General features: G+C 43.2%; 1 protein-coding gene across 3 annotated transcripts in view; it reads right to left on the bottom strand.

Moving 5' to 3' along the window:
* Positions 1-4,030: 4,030 nt before the first annotated feature.
* Positions 4,031-15,680, bottom strand: part of Scube2 (signal peptide, CUB domain and EGF like domain containing 2) — a 77,760-nt gene continuing 66,110 nt past the window's right edge. For all 3 annotated transcript variants that reach the window (XM_046438295.2, XM_046438296.2, XM_046438297.2), the window contains 4 exons: positions 13,770-13,967; positions 12,224-12,376; positions 8,339-8,418; positions 4,031-7,527 (listed from right to left, as the gene is read on the bottom strand). In XM_046438295.2, the coding sequence (XP_046294251.1) occupies positions 7,375-7,527; positions 8,339-8,418; positions 12,224-12,376; positions 13,770-13,967 (584 nt within the window). In that variant the 3' untranslated portion in view covers positions 4,031-7,374. The remainder of the gene's footprint in view (positions 7,528-8,338; positions 8,419-12,223; positions 12,377-13,769; positions 13,968-15,680) is intronic.

Here is a 15,680-nt window from a genome sequence, read left to right as displayed (position 1 = left end):
GGTCATGCAAATTACTTGCATCCCACTAAAGTGAATGTCTTCATTATAGCCCCAGGCAATGGCCTTCCTGGAGTGAGAAGTTGGACTTGGCCATGCCAGAAACATCAACTTTAGAAGAGGCAGCACTAGCGAATGTGTAACTTTGGACTCTACAAGGAGATGGATCACCATCCTCTGCATGAGTATGGTATAGGTGATGTTTTGTTCTTCTCAGGACATAGTATCTGAAGGCACATGAAGCGAGGGTTGGACATGGAACAGTGTGTGTGCATGTGTGTGTGTGTATGTGTGTGTGTGTGTATGTGAGAGAGAGAGAGAGAGAGAGAGAAAGAGGGAGAGAGAGAGAAAGAATGTCAATTCTGTCTTTACAGAAGCTGTCTTAGGAGACCAGAAGAGCTCATTTCACATTATAGTTCAGGAGGTTTTCAGAAAGTCTTGTGTGAGATCCCAAGTCAGGCATGTGGCCTTTCATTCCTGCTGAAGATCTCACTCTTCTGTCCCTGGGTTGCACAAACTATAAAACCTATAACTAAAGGACATGCTATTTTGGTGGAATGGGAGAAACCAATAGAACATGGATCCCTTTAAGGATTGTTCATGGGTTGAACTTCTCCAGTGTCAAGAAGCGGAAGTTAGTGATGATAATGATAACAGTTGACATTTATTTAGCCCTTACTACATGCCAGACAGTGTTTCAAGAGCTTTTCATTTATCAATTTATTTAATTCTCACAATAGCCATAGCTGGTAAGTGTTCAATATCTTTATTTACCATATGATGAAGCTGAGGCACAGAGATGTTAAGTAACTTGTACAGGGTCATATAACTAATAAGAGGCAGAACTAGGATATGAATCCAGGTATTGCAGAGGAGATAATGGGAGTCTTGGAAAGAATGAGCATGATAGAACCTAAATCTTAGAGAAGGAACATTTCATTGTGATAAGCAGAATGCACTCTCAGAAAAGCACACTAAGAATCCTGGGAGGGGTGATATTGGGTGAGTGAACTATCAAGTCACCCCAGTTCCTTGGGGAGCCCTGAGTGAAGGTTTACCCAGCCTCTTACAATTATACCCACATTGCTCAACACTTCAGTTGAATTACCTGAGGCAGCTGCTAAAAGCAGCTCCAGCCAAGTCACCTGGAACTAATATCAGGGTCCTGGGCACATGTTCTTGCTTTGCCACCGTCACACCATCTTGCCTCCTTGTCCACAGTTTTATATCATGACCAGGTGAACATACATGCAGCTGCGCTGGCACCTGTGATGACTATGAATTTGTGGTCACTACAAGGCCATGAAGAGTGAGCACAGCACAGCAGTCCTGGCCAGCGTCACCACAAGCTTTTCTCTTTGCGGCCGTGCTCTTCTGCAGTGCATGGTTGCATCATACACCACTGGGCTCTGTCCTACCCCGTGGCATCGGTTCCAGTTCCTGCCCAGCAACTATTAATGTTTTTCAAACTCAAAACTAATGTAATGAAGCAAAGCCAGCATCAAAGGTCAGGTTTGAGGTAGGCTTGTGTATCTCCTGCACTTTATAGGAAAAGACTGAAAACTTCAAACTATGCCTCAGAATTATCCTTCTGTCCTAGGAAAGAATGTAGAAGCAGAGAACAATCCAGGTCAGAGGGGTATAGTAGTAGCTCCTGGAGCTACACATGCTCAAACATTATATATGATTACAATTTAGGGGTAATTTTTTCCATCATTCTTTCAACTTCTTCCCTCCCATCTTGGATATATATATATACACACACACACACACACACACACACACACACACACACACACTCTAGTGCCTAGACCATAAAAATGAGTGAATGAACATGGGGTGTGTGTGTGTGTGTGTGTGTGTGTGTGTGTGAATAATTTGAAATGATGTAAACCAATGAATTCCCCCTTGATCATTAGTTTTTAGACCAGGCAGAGGAAACAGAAAGATCTAAACAGATACACCCCAGAATCTGTGTCAAACTATATGTAACCACTCAGAATGATAGCCCTGGTCCTCAAGGCCCTGCTAGGTAACATTTTATCTTGAATTGTGGACATTTGAGCTCCCAGGCAAAGGGATGAGCAACTGAATACAGGTCAACTCCATCTTACAACCACTAGGTGGTGCCTTTTCTAGGATTTTTTTTTTGTTCACCCTTTGGCGCCTTGTTGGGCCTGGTGAGACATGAAATGCCAAGTTCTTGCTGGGTGAGTAAAGAAGATTGCCAGGGTCTGTGCTGCCAGGCTTAGTTTGAGGAGCTGATGTCCTGGAAAGGGCTTAGATTTGTGACACCAGTGATAAGCTCATCCTACCTAAAACAGTCACTCCCCCTTCTCACTGTGTATCCTTTAATCCTACTTCCTTTATAGCACTGTCACTATTTGACTTGAATGAGTGCATGAACATTTATATGTTCACTTGTTTATTATCAGTCCCCTTGACCCATGCTGGAATCTAAATTCCCCAGGGCAGGGACTTGATTTTGCTCGATGCTCTATCCCTAGCTCCTACAATGCCTAGCACTTAGTAGGCCCTCAATAGATATGTTACATAAATGAATAAATGAGCAAACATATAACAATGATTAGTAACAAAGGACAATAGTTGCATTACCCTTGTGAGATAATCTGAAAACCAGCAATTTTGAGTTAATGTCATCATTTGGAGTGAAGCAAAAAGGTTACTTCATAACCCTTTTATTCAATAAGAGCAACCTGCCTATTAGAGTGGTTTCATATTCTATTTTGATCTTACTGTGTTCTCTGGAAAGACAGCCCTGTCATGTAGGTATGTCTTTATGGCTGAATCACTGTCTAAGGGCATAGGAGAAGCCTTGCAGGGCCAAGAGTCCCCTGAGGATGGTCTCTTGCAGGCTGATAAAGACTGCCCTGAGAAGAAGGAGGCAGTGTACCACAAATATTAGGTCACCCCTCTGCTGGACTCATGAGCTTCTGGAGTGGGAGGTGGTCACAGAAAGAAAGTCCCATCAAGGCCTCTAATTTCCTGTGGATGGGCCCCCTCCCCGGCTTCTCCCAGGGTCTGGCTTTAAGACAGCTGATGACCTGTCCCGCTGGTGGACCAGGCTGCTCCCTCCACTTAATAAGGAACCACTTTTCTCAGGCCTCAGCTGAACCATTTGCCTCTCAAATGCTGGCTAAAAATGTGTAGACTTGGGTAATGCTCTCAGAACCCATTCTGCTGTGAAGAAGGAATAAGAGATGCAGACAGCCTTAGTAAAAGGCATTTCCTGTGGGTTCAGAAGATTGCAGCTGGGTCTAGCATGGGATCCCTGGGTTTCCCAGTGTACAGGTCCACTAGCAGCTGCATTCAGCAGCAGGCAACAGCCTTGATACATCTTCCTGCAAAGGTCTGTTGAGGGCAAGTGAGTCTTTGCTTTGTGCTGTGCAGCCACCAACTTTCCCAAGTTACCACATGACATTTTTAAATCACCTGCAAACCTAAATCCAGTGAGTGCCTACAGACACACTTAACAGCCCAGAGGATGATTCAGAGGAAGCAATTTTCCGAAGTGAAGATAATCATCCGTTAGTGTGAAAAGGCAAACACTCTTTCATTAGCATGGGAAACTCAAGGGAAATGTTGCCAAATCCATAGATGCAGCACTTCAGTAAATGGCTAAAGAACAGTATCCACAGCTGGAAGGAAGGACTTGTATAGATTCTGCCCCCACTTGGAGTATACCCACAGAACTTGCCGACTTGGAGGGAAGGTGGAAGCTCAGCTTTGGCTTCTTTCTGTTTACTTGATAAGCAGCTCCTCAAAGTTCTGGTCCCTGTGCCCACCTGGGGGAGTCCTCCCAGAATTCAGAGCTCCTCTGACTTTTTTCATCTACACACAGTAATCCCCACTTATCCTTGGGGTACAAGATGTTCCCAGATGCCTGAGACTGTGGATATTACCTAACCCCATATATGCTCTATTCATTCCTATACATGCATACTTATGACAAAGTATACTTTGTAAATTAAGCATAGTAACAATAATACCTAATAATAAAGTAGAGCAACTATAACAATATATTGTAATAAAATTTATTCCAAACTTATGAATTACTTTTGGAATTCTCTATTTAATATTTCAGGATTGTAGTTGACTAGGGAAAGGGATTAGGGGGAAACACAACTGTATTTTTAATCTTTTTTTTTAATTGGTTGTTCAAAACATTATAAAGCTATTGACATATCATATTTCATACATTAGATTCAAGTTGGTTATGAACTCCCAATTTTACCCCAAATACAGATTGCAGAATTATTTTTAATCTTAATTTAGGGAAAATCTCATATGTTTCCTTTATTCTATGACATTAAATTTTTTATTCCAGACCTGAGCTCTCCTGGGGCCTCTTATAACCTCTTGCTTATTTGAACTCTCCACTTGGACAGTTAATAGGTACCTTGAACTTAGAATGGTCAAAACAGAACTCTCAATCTCTTCCCATTTCCCAAATGTCCTATTACTGCATAAGAAATCACCCCCGACCTAGTAACTTAAAGCAATGATAGTCATTAGTTTTGTTCACAAATCTGTAATTTCTGTGTGTGGTTCCACAAAGACTGCTCAAGAAGCATCAGCTGGGGCAGCTTGGCTTGGGGGCTGAATCCATTTCCAAGATGACTCATTCAAGCTGCTGGCAAGCTTAGCTGGCTGTTGCCTGGCCTGCAGGGATGGGGACAAAGTTTCTCTCCACAGGCTGCTAAGGCTTCCTTGAAGCATAGTGACTGAGTTCCAAGTGTAAATGTCCCAAGGGATTGAAGTAGAAACTGCTAGTGTCTTAAGTCCTAGGCCTGGAAACTGGAAGTGCCGCTTCTGCCATATTCTATCAGCAAAACAGTCATAGAGCCCAGAATTCTACTTTTTTATTTCCACTATCATCAGTCTAAATCAGACCCTCACCTTTTGCTGGGGTGAGTCTCTGGTGATAGCTTCTTATTCTACTCTCTGTCTCTATACTTGCTTCCTAAAATCCATCCATACGGGAGTCAGTGCTACTACCTTTAAAAGCATACAGATCAACTCACTTCTTTGCTTAATCCTCTTTGAAACTTCACAATCTATTTAGAATTACACCCAAACCACTCCTTCAAGATGGCACAGCCCAGTGTGATCTGGCCCCTGTGCAGTTCTTGAACCTCATCTTGGCCTTCTCACCAGACTGTGACAGACACACAGCCTCATCTGTGCACAGCCTCCGCACTTGGTGCCCCTCTATCGGGCATGCTCTTCCCCTATTTTCCCAAGGCTCATTCCTCCCTGCCAAGTAGTGTTCAGTTGAAGTGCCATTTCCCCATAGAAGCCATTTTCAGACCCCAAACACAGCCGTCTGTTACATTAACCTGTTTCAATTTTCAACATTGCATTAACCATTCAGCAGATTGTTTTTGTGTTGTTTGTTGTCTGTCTCTTCCCTCTAAAATGTAAGCTCCACAAGTGCAGGGACTCTAGTTCTTATCACAGTGCTTCCCTAGGGCCTAGAACAGTACCTGACACAGAGGGGATGTTCGATAAATATTTCTTCAGTTAGTAGAGAGCAACAGCAGCCGCAGCCAGCCTTCCAACAGGGAGTGTCTCTTAGGATGATTGATAGGTCTAGAGAGAAAGCTTCAGGAGGGCCCAGGGGCTCATGCTTGTCCCAGGAGCACAGCTCTGGTGCATGAGGCTGTTCCTGGAGGATGTTCCACAGCAATCAGGTTTATGCATTCTCCTTCCAACCCCCAGAGCATACCCACCCCCAGATTTCTTGTGGAATTGACAATAGAGAATCACACTTGCTTGAGCACAAAGTTACTAACATGCTTGGACAGGATGGCACAGCTCAGCCCATCTTATCTCCTCACCGGTCTCATCACAACTCAGGTTATTTACATTAACTTCTCATCTTATAGTTAGACTCAGAAATATAGGCCAAGCTCCAGTTAAACAAATTGCAAGTGCTTTTTTAAATAATTTTTTTAATGAAGATGTTCAAATTTTTAAAGAGAAATCTGAGAGTGGGGATTTAGGACCCATCCAAATAAAGAAGCTTCATTAGGGCTAAAGAAAGCAATGTTATAATGGTTTTTAAAAAACAACATGGGGGTAAAAAATATGTTCAATAAGAATGAAATCATCTTTGTTTTCTTCAAGAAAAACTTGTTATACATTTTTTTAATACTTTGGTATAGAAAATTGTATGTAGAGTTATCACTGAAATAACAAAACACTATGGCTGTGTGTACTCAGTTCTTCGGTTAGGAAATGGCAGCTTATCTGACAAGATTCTTTTTTACCCACTGTAATGAGACTCTGACTTGGGATTTAAATGTTTAAAAACGTGATACTATTAAAAATGCAGAGGCCAGTGTGTAGCTGCTCCCAGTAGTGCTGCTACCATCAGAGAATGAGCGCATCCTGAACAGTACTGCCCAGAACAGAATCCACTCTGCCCTTGGAGAGTGAGGACAGAAGGCACAAGTGACAGGCTGGGCCCCATATCCCACGTGGTCCTCAGGTGCCTGCTGGGAGGAAGCCTTGTGGTGGAAAGAAGACCCTCGGCTATACTGACCAGGGTTGGTGAAATCTCCTTTTGATGATGGTGAATTCTCATCCACCAAGGAGACTGCATCCACCCAAACTCTCTAAGCCCTAATTCGGTGCTCAGCCATGTCTGAGGGCACAAGGAAAGGTGCTAAAACCAGCTGTGTGCATTTGCTGCAGGGTAGGAGAGGGGAGCTGGCAACATGTATACACTATTAAGTCTCCAGAAGGGCTTAGGTTTATTTCTAATTCTTTTGGCTTTCAGTATTTTTTTTAAAAATGATCACAGCTTAGAACTCAAGCTCCTGAGATCAAACTTATCTCACACAGGCTGGAGAAGGCTGTGGAAAACAGAGTCCTTTCAGGTCTCAGGGTGGGTGGATGGCGCCCTCCCTCCCTCCTTGCCTGTTTTGCCTGCTCAGAGCCTGCACAGGGGCTTGGAGGGCTGCCTTAGGGAGCCCCAGGCTGGAGAAAGCTGATGTTTCAGACAGAGTAGCCCTTCTGTGGTGTCCTTTCACTACTACAGGCTCCAGAGGAGGAGAGAGACCCAAGGAGGGTGAGTCTCACCTGCACTGACTGAAGTCTAGCTCAGCCAGTCCTTGCAGGACCTGAGACATCTGGTCATACTTCCCATAGCAGTGAGAAGTCAGTGCTACTCAAAGCCATTCCACAATGTTGGGAAAGAAAATTCAAGTTCAGTTTACCAAAATATCTGTATTATCTATAAAAATTTAACTCTAATGAGTCACTGATACTGGAATATCCGACTATGTGGAAGGCAGACAGACGGCTCCATCCCACCAAGCCCATAGCCGAACATTTGTGGCATGTGGGCAGTCATTTGTAAGGCCTCAAAAACCTGGAAACTTTGGAACGTAGCAATCGGATGAAAGATCTTGGAAACATCTCTCGGGACTCCTGGGCTGTATACTTGAAATAGTTCTGGGGATGGGCCAGGACATCAAACAGAGCCTTGATCAATTTCTTATCCTAAAGAGAACAGAATTTTTGTTACTGGGCCAAATTGTTTAAACATCCTGACATTTTGCCAACAAAACTATAATGACCCAGTATTAAGCAGTAGCTTGATTAACTAAAAAACACTTTGTGAAAATTGTTTCTTCCGATTTTTATCTTTTCAGTTTTCATTTTTTATAATTATCTCTAATAAGTATGCATTATTTTTTATAAAGAACATTTAATATACAAAAAACCCCTGATTTTTTTTCTCAATTAGATGAAATGTAAAATGGGGAGCTGGGGGATACTTATACAGTTGGTGATATAGCAAGTGTTTGTTGCTAATTATTTATAAGTATACAAAATTTGGTAGACTTTATGAAGGACAAATATGGAGAAAAAGGTTCCCCACTATTTGGAATTAATATGAAAATACTATATACCACTGTCTTGGATTTATAAGCAAGTCTTCCTCAAAACTGCCCCTTTACAAATTTCCAAATTGAAAAATACAACTTCACTTGACAACACTGAAAATAAAAGCCTGTTCTTTAAAAAAAATCATGTCTGTCTTGGGGCTGGGATTGTGGCTCAGCAGTAGAGCACTCACCTAGCACGGGAGGACCTGGGTTCAATCCTCAGAACTACATAAAAATAAAGGCATTGTGTTGTGTCTATCTATACCAAAAAAATAAATTTTAAAAAATCATGTCTGGGGAAGTTATGAAACTGAGCATTGGTCAAGGGCAGTCTCCGAGTCTGAGAGGTGGCAGGAAAGACTTCAAGACTGTACTTGGGATTTCTGTGAAAAACACCATGTCCACTAGAGACAAGTACTCACCTTAAGTATTTCCTGGTGGTTCTCAGATGCGTAGAGCCTGCCATCTCGAACAATATCTTCAATGAGTTCTTGGTAGTCTTCTGTTGGAATAAAGGACATGTTTTGTATTCTTATGGTTTAGTTATCTCCAAATGTGCTCTTTCATTTTTGATAAGGTTCTGAGAAGCGTCCCTTCTGTGGCTATCTCAGAACACTTTCCACACTGACATTGAAAAGACAATCATCAGAGAACACCCATGCACAGATTTCCATCACTTCCACTGGCCACAGACCTCTGCCCCTGTCTCCCTGTCCTCTCTTCCCTCAGATGAGCCCTCTTTGTGTCCACTTGAGGCCCATCCCTCCACTTGGCACTCCAGTGCCATCTTCCCTCACTAAATCAAGAGCATCTGTGCCAGTAATTCTCTGATTTCTTTCCTACATGATAAAAATTCTCTATTGATCTTTCTGATCAGCATACAAACAGGCAATTATGTCTCAGATCTTTAAAAAATCCCTCCCTCGACTTCATTTCTCCCTCCAGCTTCCACCCCACTTCTCTGCTTCTTTTTGCTGAAAAACCCCTCAAAAGAATGGTCAATACTCGCAGTACCCAATTCTCTTCTTCTTCTCCTAAACCCAGTCCAATCATCTTTGGTCCCCCATCACTCCTCCAAAACTGCTGGTTGAGATCAGCAGTGACCTTCAACCTTTGACATATCAGTAGCATGTGACTTGCTGGTCACACCTCCACCTTGATCAAATTCTTCTCTTGGCTTCCAGAATACTTTGCTGTTTGGTTTTCCTCCTACCTCACTGGCTGCTCACTCCTTTCCTTGGCCTTTTATTGTAGGAGGGTTCCAGGGCTCAGTCTTTGGTGCTCTGCTCTTCTCTGTCTGTGTGCACTCCATGGGGAGCTCATCCGGGCTTTTCTTTCCCTCTCTACCTCCCTTCCCTCTGTCCTTGTTTAGCATTAAACAATCAAGCTTCTTATCAAATAAGCAAAATTCATCTTTCCTTTATTTGACTGGGGCTGAGGGTAAAGAATTCGGCTGGCCAGAGAGGAAGAAAGCACTGTTCATTTTTTCACTAATAATTTTTTGTCCTGACATACATTAAATGCAGTGCACATGATAATCCTTCTCTAAATGAAGCCCTCCATCTTTACAGTCTAGTCTCTTTCCCACAGTCATAATTCAAATCAAGCATATGCAAAGCACAATCTTTTTCAAATCCCAGACATTAAAAATGCCTCTTTGTATGCATATCATGTGCTACAAAGCCACACGAATTATGAGAACATCATTGAAATTGTGCGGGAGAAGCTCTTGAAAAGTTCCTTTCAGTCAAGAGATGGTGAGTGGAAATTAACACTATATTATATATAATTACTAATTTGGTACATGTACAACGTCATTGCTACTCTACTAATGTGGTATCATTCTCCTTTTATGTTAGTGAATATTGAATATGAGCAAGTGTACAAGTTTTATTTTATTATTATTTTTTTAATTTTAAGTCATGAATCCCCTTGCTGCAATGTCTCTACCTCAGAGGAGTGGCTCCTGTCCTTGATGGGAGTTGACCCCTAGGAATATAGATGGTTGTAATATTCTAGACAGCGGTTTGCCACTGCACCAAATGCTTCTAAACTGCTGTTTAAAAAAAAAAAAAAAAAAAAAGTCCTCTGCTTCTAAGAGCTAGTGTGTCTCCTTCCTTGCTCCAGGCCTTAGGAAAAGCAGAAAAGCATTGCAAGTGGGAACCCAGGCTCTGGAGTCCAAAAGACAAAGGTAAATCCCAGCTCTGTGTCTGTCATACTGTGACCTTAAGCCAGTTACTTAAATCTCTAAACCTGAATGGCCTCATCTGTAAAACCAGGAAACAAATGTGTCATATATGGAGTGACTATGAGGACTGTACCATTAAAAGGTGCCTCAGGACATATCTAGTGCTCAGGAATGCTCAGTACCTGTTTGCCAGGACTGCAATCCTCTCCCTTCTGTGGCAGTCAGGAGGCTCATCTGCAGCAGCCCCAACCGCACCTTCTGACTGTAATTTCTAGTCTTTTGGGCTTTGAAATCAGATACAAAAATACAAGTTTTAAAATATAAACTCTGAGTAAGGACCTGAGGGGCTTCTGGAGGGACAAAGTGGCAGTTTTCGACACTTTTCTGCTATGACACATGCCTGGTACACTCTCATGGGCCTATCCAGGACTATGCATAACTTGCCCTGGCTCAAGCTACAACTCTTTTTCTTAATTAAAAAAAAAAATCAAGATATTTTCTGTGTCACAAAGACGGAGATGAGAACAGCTACACTAAATTGTGTGAGCCTTGGTGACATGTATTCTGGAGCCCCTGCGTCTGCTCTGCTTCCTTCCTAATTCCCACAGGACAGGTTGTCCATTAGCTGCTTCCAGGTGGATGACTAGGCTCTCTGTCTCATTCAGCAGAGGCATGTGGGAGGCATTTGTGTCTGCCCCAGGAGTCAGACACTAAAAGCCCTTGTCTTGGGTGTTTGACATTACTTTAGGCAACTGCAGGACAGGAATAATGATCCTAGCTGTTGTCACATGTTGGAAATAAATTATGTATAAGTGTTTTTAAGAGAGACAGAGAATGCTATTTTTTCTAAACATCTAGTTTTTGCATTTTACCTAAAAACTTCCAATGGCTCCCTATAAGATTTAGTCTACTCTCCTAAACTTGGCCCTCAAGGCCCTTCCCACCTCATCTCCTTTCACTGTTAAGCCCCATGCTCCCCACTCACTGGTCAAATCAGACCCCACACATGCCATCCTCTGGCCTTTCCTTCTTCCTGAATATTCTTCCTCCCCATTTATGCCCCCTATATTTTATTATGACCCAAATCTGTTCAGACTATATTCTGTTCCTTCCAAAAATCCATGCAAAATAACTGCTGTCCTTTCTGTGCTCATAGTGCTGTGTATATGCCCTGTTAAAGCATCTATGACAATATATACAGTTTTGTGTTCATATCATTAACCAGATTGTCTCCAGTACTTGGCCCAATTCCTAGCCTAGCAGAGGCTCATTAAATATCTGTTGGGTAGATGCATGAATATGTTCATGAATGGACAGATGACTCTTCCCTTCTAGACTATGAAGCCCTCTAGGACAAGTTATAATTCATTTTATGCTCCATAAATGTTCATCAACCTATTCAGAGAGTTGGGTCCCAGGGCTCAGGAGGACCACTCCTTCATTTAAAATGAAGAAAATGAAACTAGAGGCATCATCTGACTTGCCTAGTCACAAAGAAAGTCAGTGGCAGAGCCAGAACCAGAACTCAGGCCTTTTTTCCTCCTTCAGGATTCTGTACAATAAAAGCCATAATCATAAGAAGTATTTATTGAGCAATTATGTGTGCCAGGTACTACACCAAGTCCTTTAGGAACTCTCACATTAAATCTAATGATTATCCTCATCAAACATTAAGAAAATGAGACTCAACTAGGAGTGTAGCTCAGTGGTACAGTGTGGGTTTAACATGCATTGAACTCAATTCAATGCCTAGCAACAAAAAAAGGAGGAGGAGGAGAAAGAGGACAAGGAGAAGGAGGAGGAGGAAAGAAGGAAGGAAGGAAGGCTTGGAGATGGTACACAGAATCACAGATGAGATAATAGCCGGGCTGTCTGACTTCAATGCCCACGATCCACTAAGCTGATCTTCTAAACCATCTTTTCATCCCTGTAGTCAGTGTCCCCAAATGCCCGCTTAAAATGTGGCACTTGTGAGTCAGCGATGTTCTTTCCCCTCACCATGGCTGCCTTTCTGAGCATGTGTGCTTGTCAGCAATCCACCAGCTGGCTCAGAAATTGGTTCTGTTCAAACTAGAGACGCCTCTGTCATGTGCTACTGTCCGAGCTTCACGGTGCTTACCGTCATACGTCACATATGGGACCTGAAACCCTCTGGCACTGTTCCCTTCATTGGACTTAAACTGAATCCACAGCTTCTTTGACCTGGAGGTGAAGGCGATGGGGCGTTCGTAGGTCTGGCAGGTTTCATAGGTTGTCACTGAATTGGACGATGCTGCAGAGTGAAATTGGAGAGGGTGTCATTTAAGACGCCACTGAGTGGGCAGACAATGAATCCTCATCTTTTCAAATACTCAAACCATAAAACAAGGTACGCTGAAGAGCCCTTTAGGTCTAGCTGACTCATCCTAACAGTAAAGCACTGGGAATAGAATAGCCTCCAGGGAAGGCTAGGCTTGAGCTGCCTGTGGCTGGGCACACTGCAGAGGTGGGGAGAGGGCCCTTGAATTTCAGAGCCCAGCTGCCATTATCTAATAATACTCACCCCCATTTGATGCATGCTTCTCAAGACCCAGAAGTGTGCTAATACCCATTTTAGGGACTTTCTCTCATTTAATCCTCTGTAAACCACAAAAAGTGGGTTCAACTGTTAACTCTTTTACAGAGAGGTAAGTACGCACCTAGAGCCACAGAGCCCATCTGGGATAAGGTTGGGATTCAAATCTTCACCTGACATCAGACATTGTAACCATTAATAAGAATAGGAAATATTTATATAGTAGCTCAATGTGCTATTATTATTCTACTGATTTTTTTTTGTTTTTGTTTTGGGTTTTATTTTTTTGAGATGAGGTCTCACTATGTTGCCAAGGCTGGTCTTGAACTCCTGGGCTCAAGCAATCCCCCCACATGAGCCTCCTGAGTAGAAGGGAATACTGGTGTGTGATACTGTGCCTGGCTTGCCATTATTTTTCTAAGTGCTTAACAAATTTAGTCCATCTAATAACCCTGTGAGACAGCAGTTATTATTTCCCCACTTTAATCATTACGGAGATGGCAGTGCCCAGATCATAGTACCAATAAGAGGTGGATTTGGAATTAAGCCCACTCAGAGGACTGCTGCTAAGCTGTGTTGATGGTGGCATCCCTTATGGACCTTAGGTCATGAGTCAGGATAGAGGGAGGGGCCCCTTCTGGCTGCATCATGCCTTGGTCCCTCCCCAAGTCAGGAGTTGCTATCCAGCGTGAGGCAGTGTCTGGAGCCAGCACTGCACATGCCTCATTTCCTCTCCATGTCCCAGTGGAGAGGGTCCAAAAATCCCAGTGAATACAGAGGAGAAGAATGACTTGCAGGGTCCCTGCCTCTGGGGTTCAGTAAAAGGCCTTGATGTATGGTTTTAGTCAAATTATTATTAATAGTATTAATTTGGCACTGGGGATTAAACCCAGGGCCTAGCACATGCTAGGTAAGTGCCCTATGAATGAGCTACATCTCCAGCCCTTAGTCTATGTGTCATTCCTTGGCAACTCTATAAACTTACACCCCATCTCTGTTCTAATACGGGGGTGACAGTCTAGCCTGCTCCTCACATTTAAAGCCCGGGGAGCAGGTCCTCAGGCTTCCCAGCTGGCCTTAGGAAGAGAGGGAAGCAGAGGGTGAGACGCACAGGTTTTCCGCATCACCAGGTAGTCTCCACAGTCGTCCTCTATGGGTAGGAAGATCTCAGGGACCACAATTAAGATGCGGCGCTTGGGAGGTGGGTTGATGGTCCAGGTACACTCAGTGTTGGCTGGGTAATTTCCTGGATAGTTTGGGGATTCAATGTATCCTGTGAAATCTCCCAGCTCCCCGCCACATCTTCTGTCTGGAAAAGGAAATGCCATGAGTTATAAGGGCTCAACACAGTCATCTCTCATGGCCCCTGCTAGCCTGGCTTAAGAACTGCCACATCCCTACCATATGGAGGAAGGGGCACAGAGATGGCGTCATCTTGGGAATAAGACTTAGGGCCCCCTTTGGGAGTCATTGTGAACTCTCACAAAGGGGCCACCCCTCGGAGTGGTGCCATTTTCCCATTAGCCTAAAGATGCTAAGGTCAGCTGTTAATGAACAAAAGAACAGATTTAGCTTTAAATATTTGCTTAGAAGTCCAAGTATAGGGGGAACCCATGGAATAGAACTTCTATGTCTGTCCAAGTAGGGAGAACAGAGCTCATTGCTCAATAAAGAACATTTGACTGAGGCCATTGATGAAGATAAAACAGATTTCTTCACTTTTCTTTCTGGTTACAACCACATTTTATTTCTAAGTAGGGAAGACAAAGAGCTAACTAATGTGCACAGGCACACCCTCCCCCCCCACCACCCTTGTCTTTATTCACCAAATCCCCACTGTCTAACACATGTCACCCAAAGCTCTGGGAGTTCAGGACTGAGAGGGATCTAGTCTTTGCCCTCAAAGAGGTTAGTGTTTACTATTGCCAGGTAAATCTGAGCAATATTGAAGGGAGCTGAGCACAGTGGCACACATCTGTAATTCCAGTGACTTGGGAGGCTTAGGCAGGAGGATCACAAGTTCAAAGCCCGACTCAGCCACTTAGTAAGGTTCTCAGTAACGTAGCAAAACCCTGAGTCAAAATAAAAATAAAAAGGGCTATGGATATAGCTCAGTAGTTCAATCTCCAGTACTAAGGGGGTGGGGGGGGAGGGAGAGGGAAGGAGGGAGGGAAAGAGAGAGAGAGAGAGAGAGAGAGAGAGAGAGAGAGAGAGAGAGAGAGAAGGGATTACTTTCTTCTTCTCTAATTATAATAGAGAGTTGTTATTATTAGGAAAAACACAGCCTTCAGGCTTGAATGGCTACCTGAGGAACTGTGTCACGTGGTCCTAAGGGCCAACAAAGGCCAGGGAGTGGGAAGATAAGGAAATTTCCTAACTCTGTGAACTTTGCCAAAGTCTCATTTACCAATAGGCTAGAAGATCATGAAAGAGAGTGAGCTTCCTGTGGCAGCAGGTATTTAAGAGGAACCTTGATGGCTGCTTATAAAGATGTTAAAAGAACTTCAGCTGGGTGGAGTGGTGCACACTTGTAATCCCAGTGATTTGGGAGGCTGAGATGGGAGAATAGTGAGTTCAAAGCCAATCTCAGCAAAAGTGAGGAGCTAAACAACTCATTGAGACCCTGTCTCTAAATAAAATACAAAATAGGGCTGGGGATGTGGCTCCGGTGGCTGAGTGCCCCTGAGTTCAATCCTCAGTACCCCAAAAATTCAAATGTTTCACTGCCCTTCTCCATCCCAAATTACTCTATTCTGGGGAGTCCTCCTTGCTCCCCTCAATTGCTATCTTAAAGATACAACACTAGGGGGCTGGGGCTGTAGCTCAGTGGTAGAGCGCTCTCCTGGCACATGTGAGGCACTGGGTTTAATCCTCAGCATCACATAAAAATAAAACAAAGGTATGTGTCCACCTACAACTAAAAAAATATATTAAAAAAAAGATACAACATTAGTTGAGCTTAACTTTTGGCCTTTACTAGAGAATTGTATGTAATGATTAAGGTGGCGAGGAGGAAAATCTG

This window comes from Marmota monax, unplaced genomic scaffold, assembly GCF_021218885.2.
Source record: "Marmota monax isolate L192 unplaced genomic scaffold, Marmota_monax_Labrador192_F-V1.1 WCK01_AAM20220418_F8-fsc00061, whole genome shotgun sequence".
Classification (NCBI taxonomy): domain Eukaryota; kingdom Metazoa; phylum Chordata; class Mammalia; order Rodentia; family Sciuridae; genus Marmota; species Marmota monax.
Note: the sequence above shows the minus strand (reverse complement) of the source record. Positions and strands in the feature narration are given on the sequence as shown.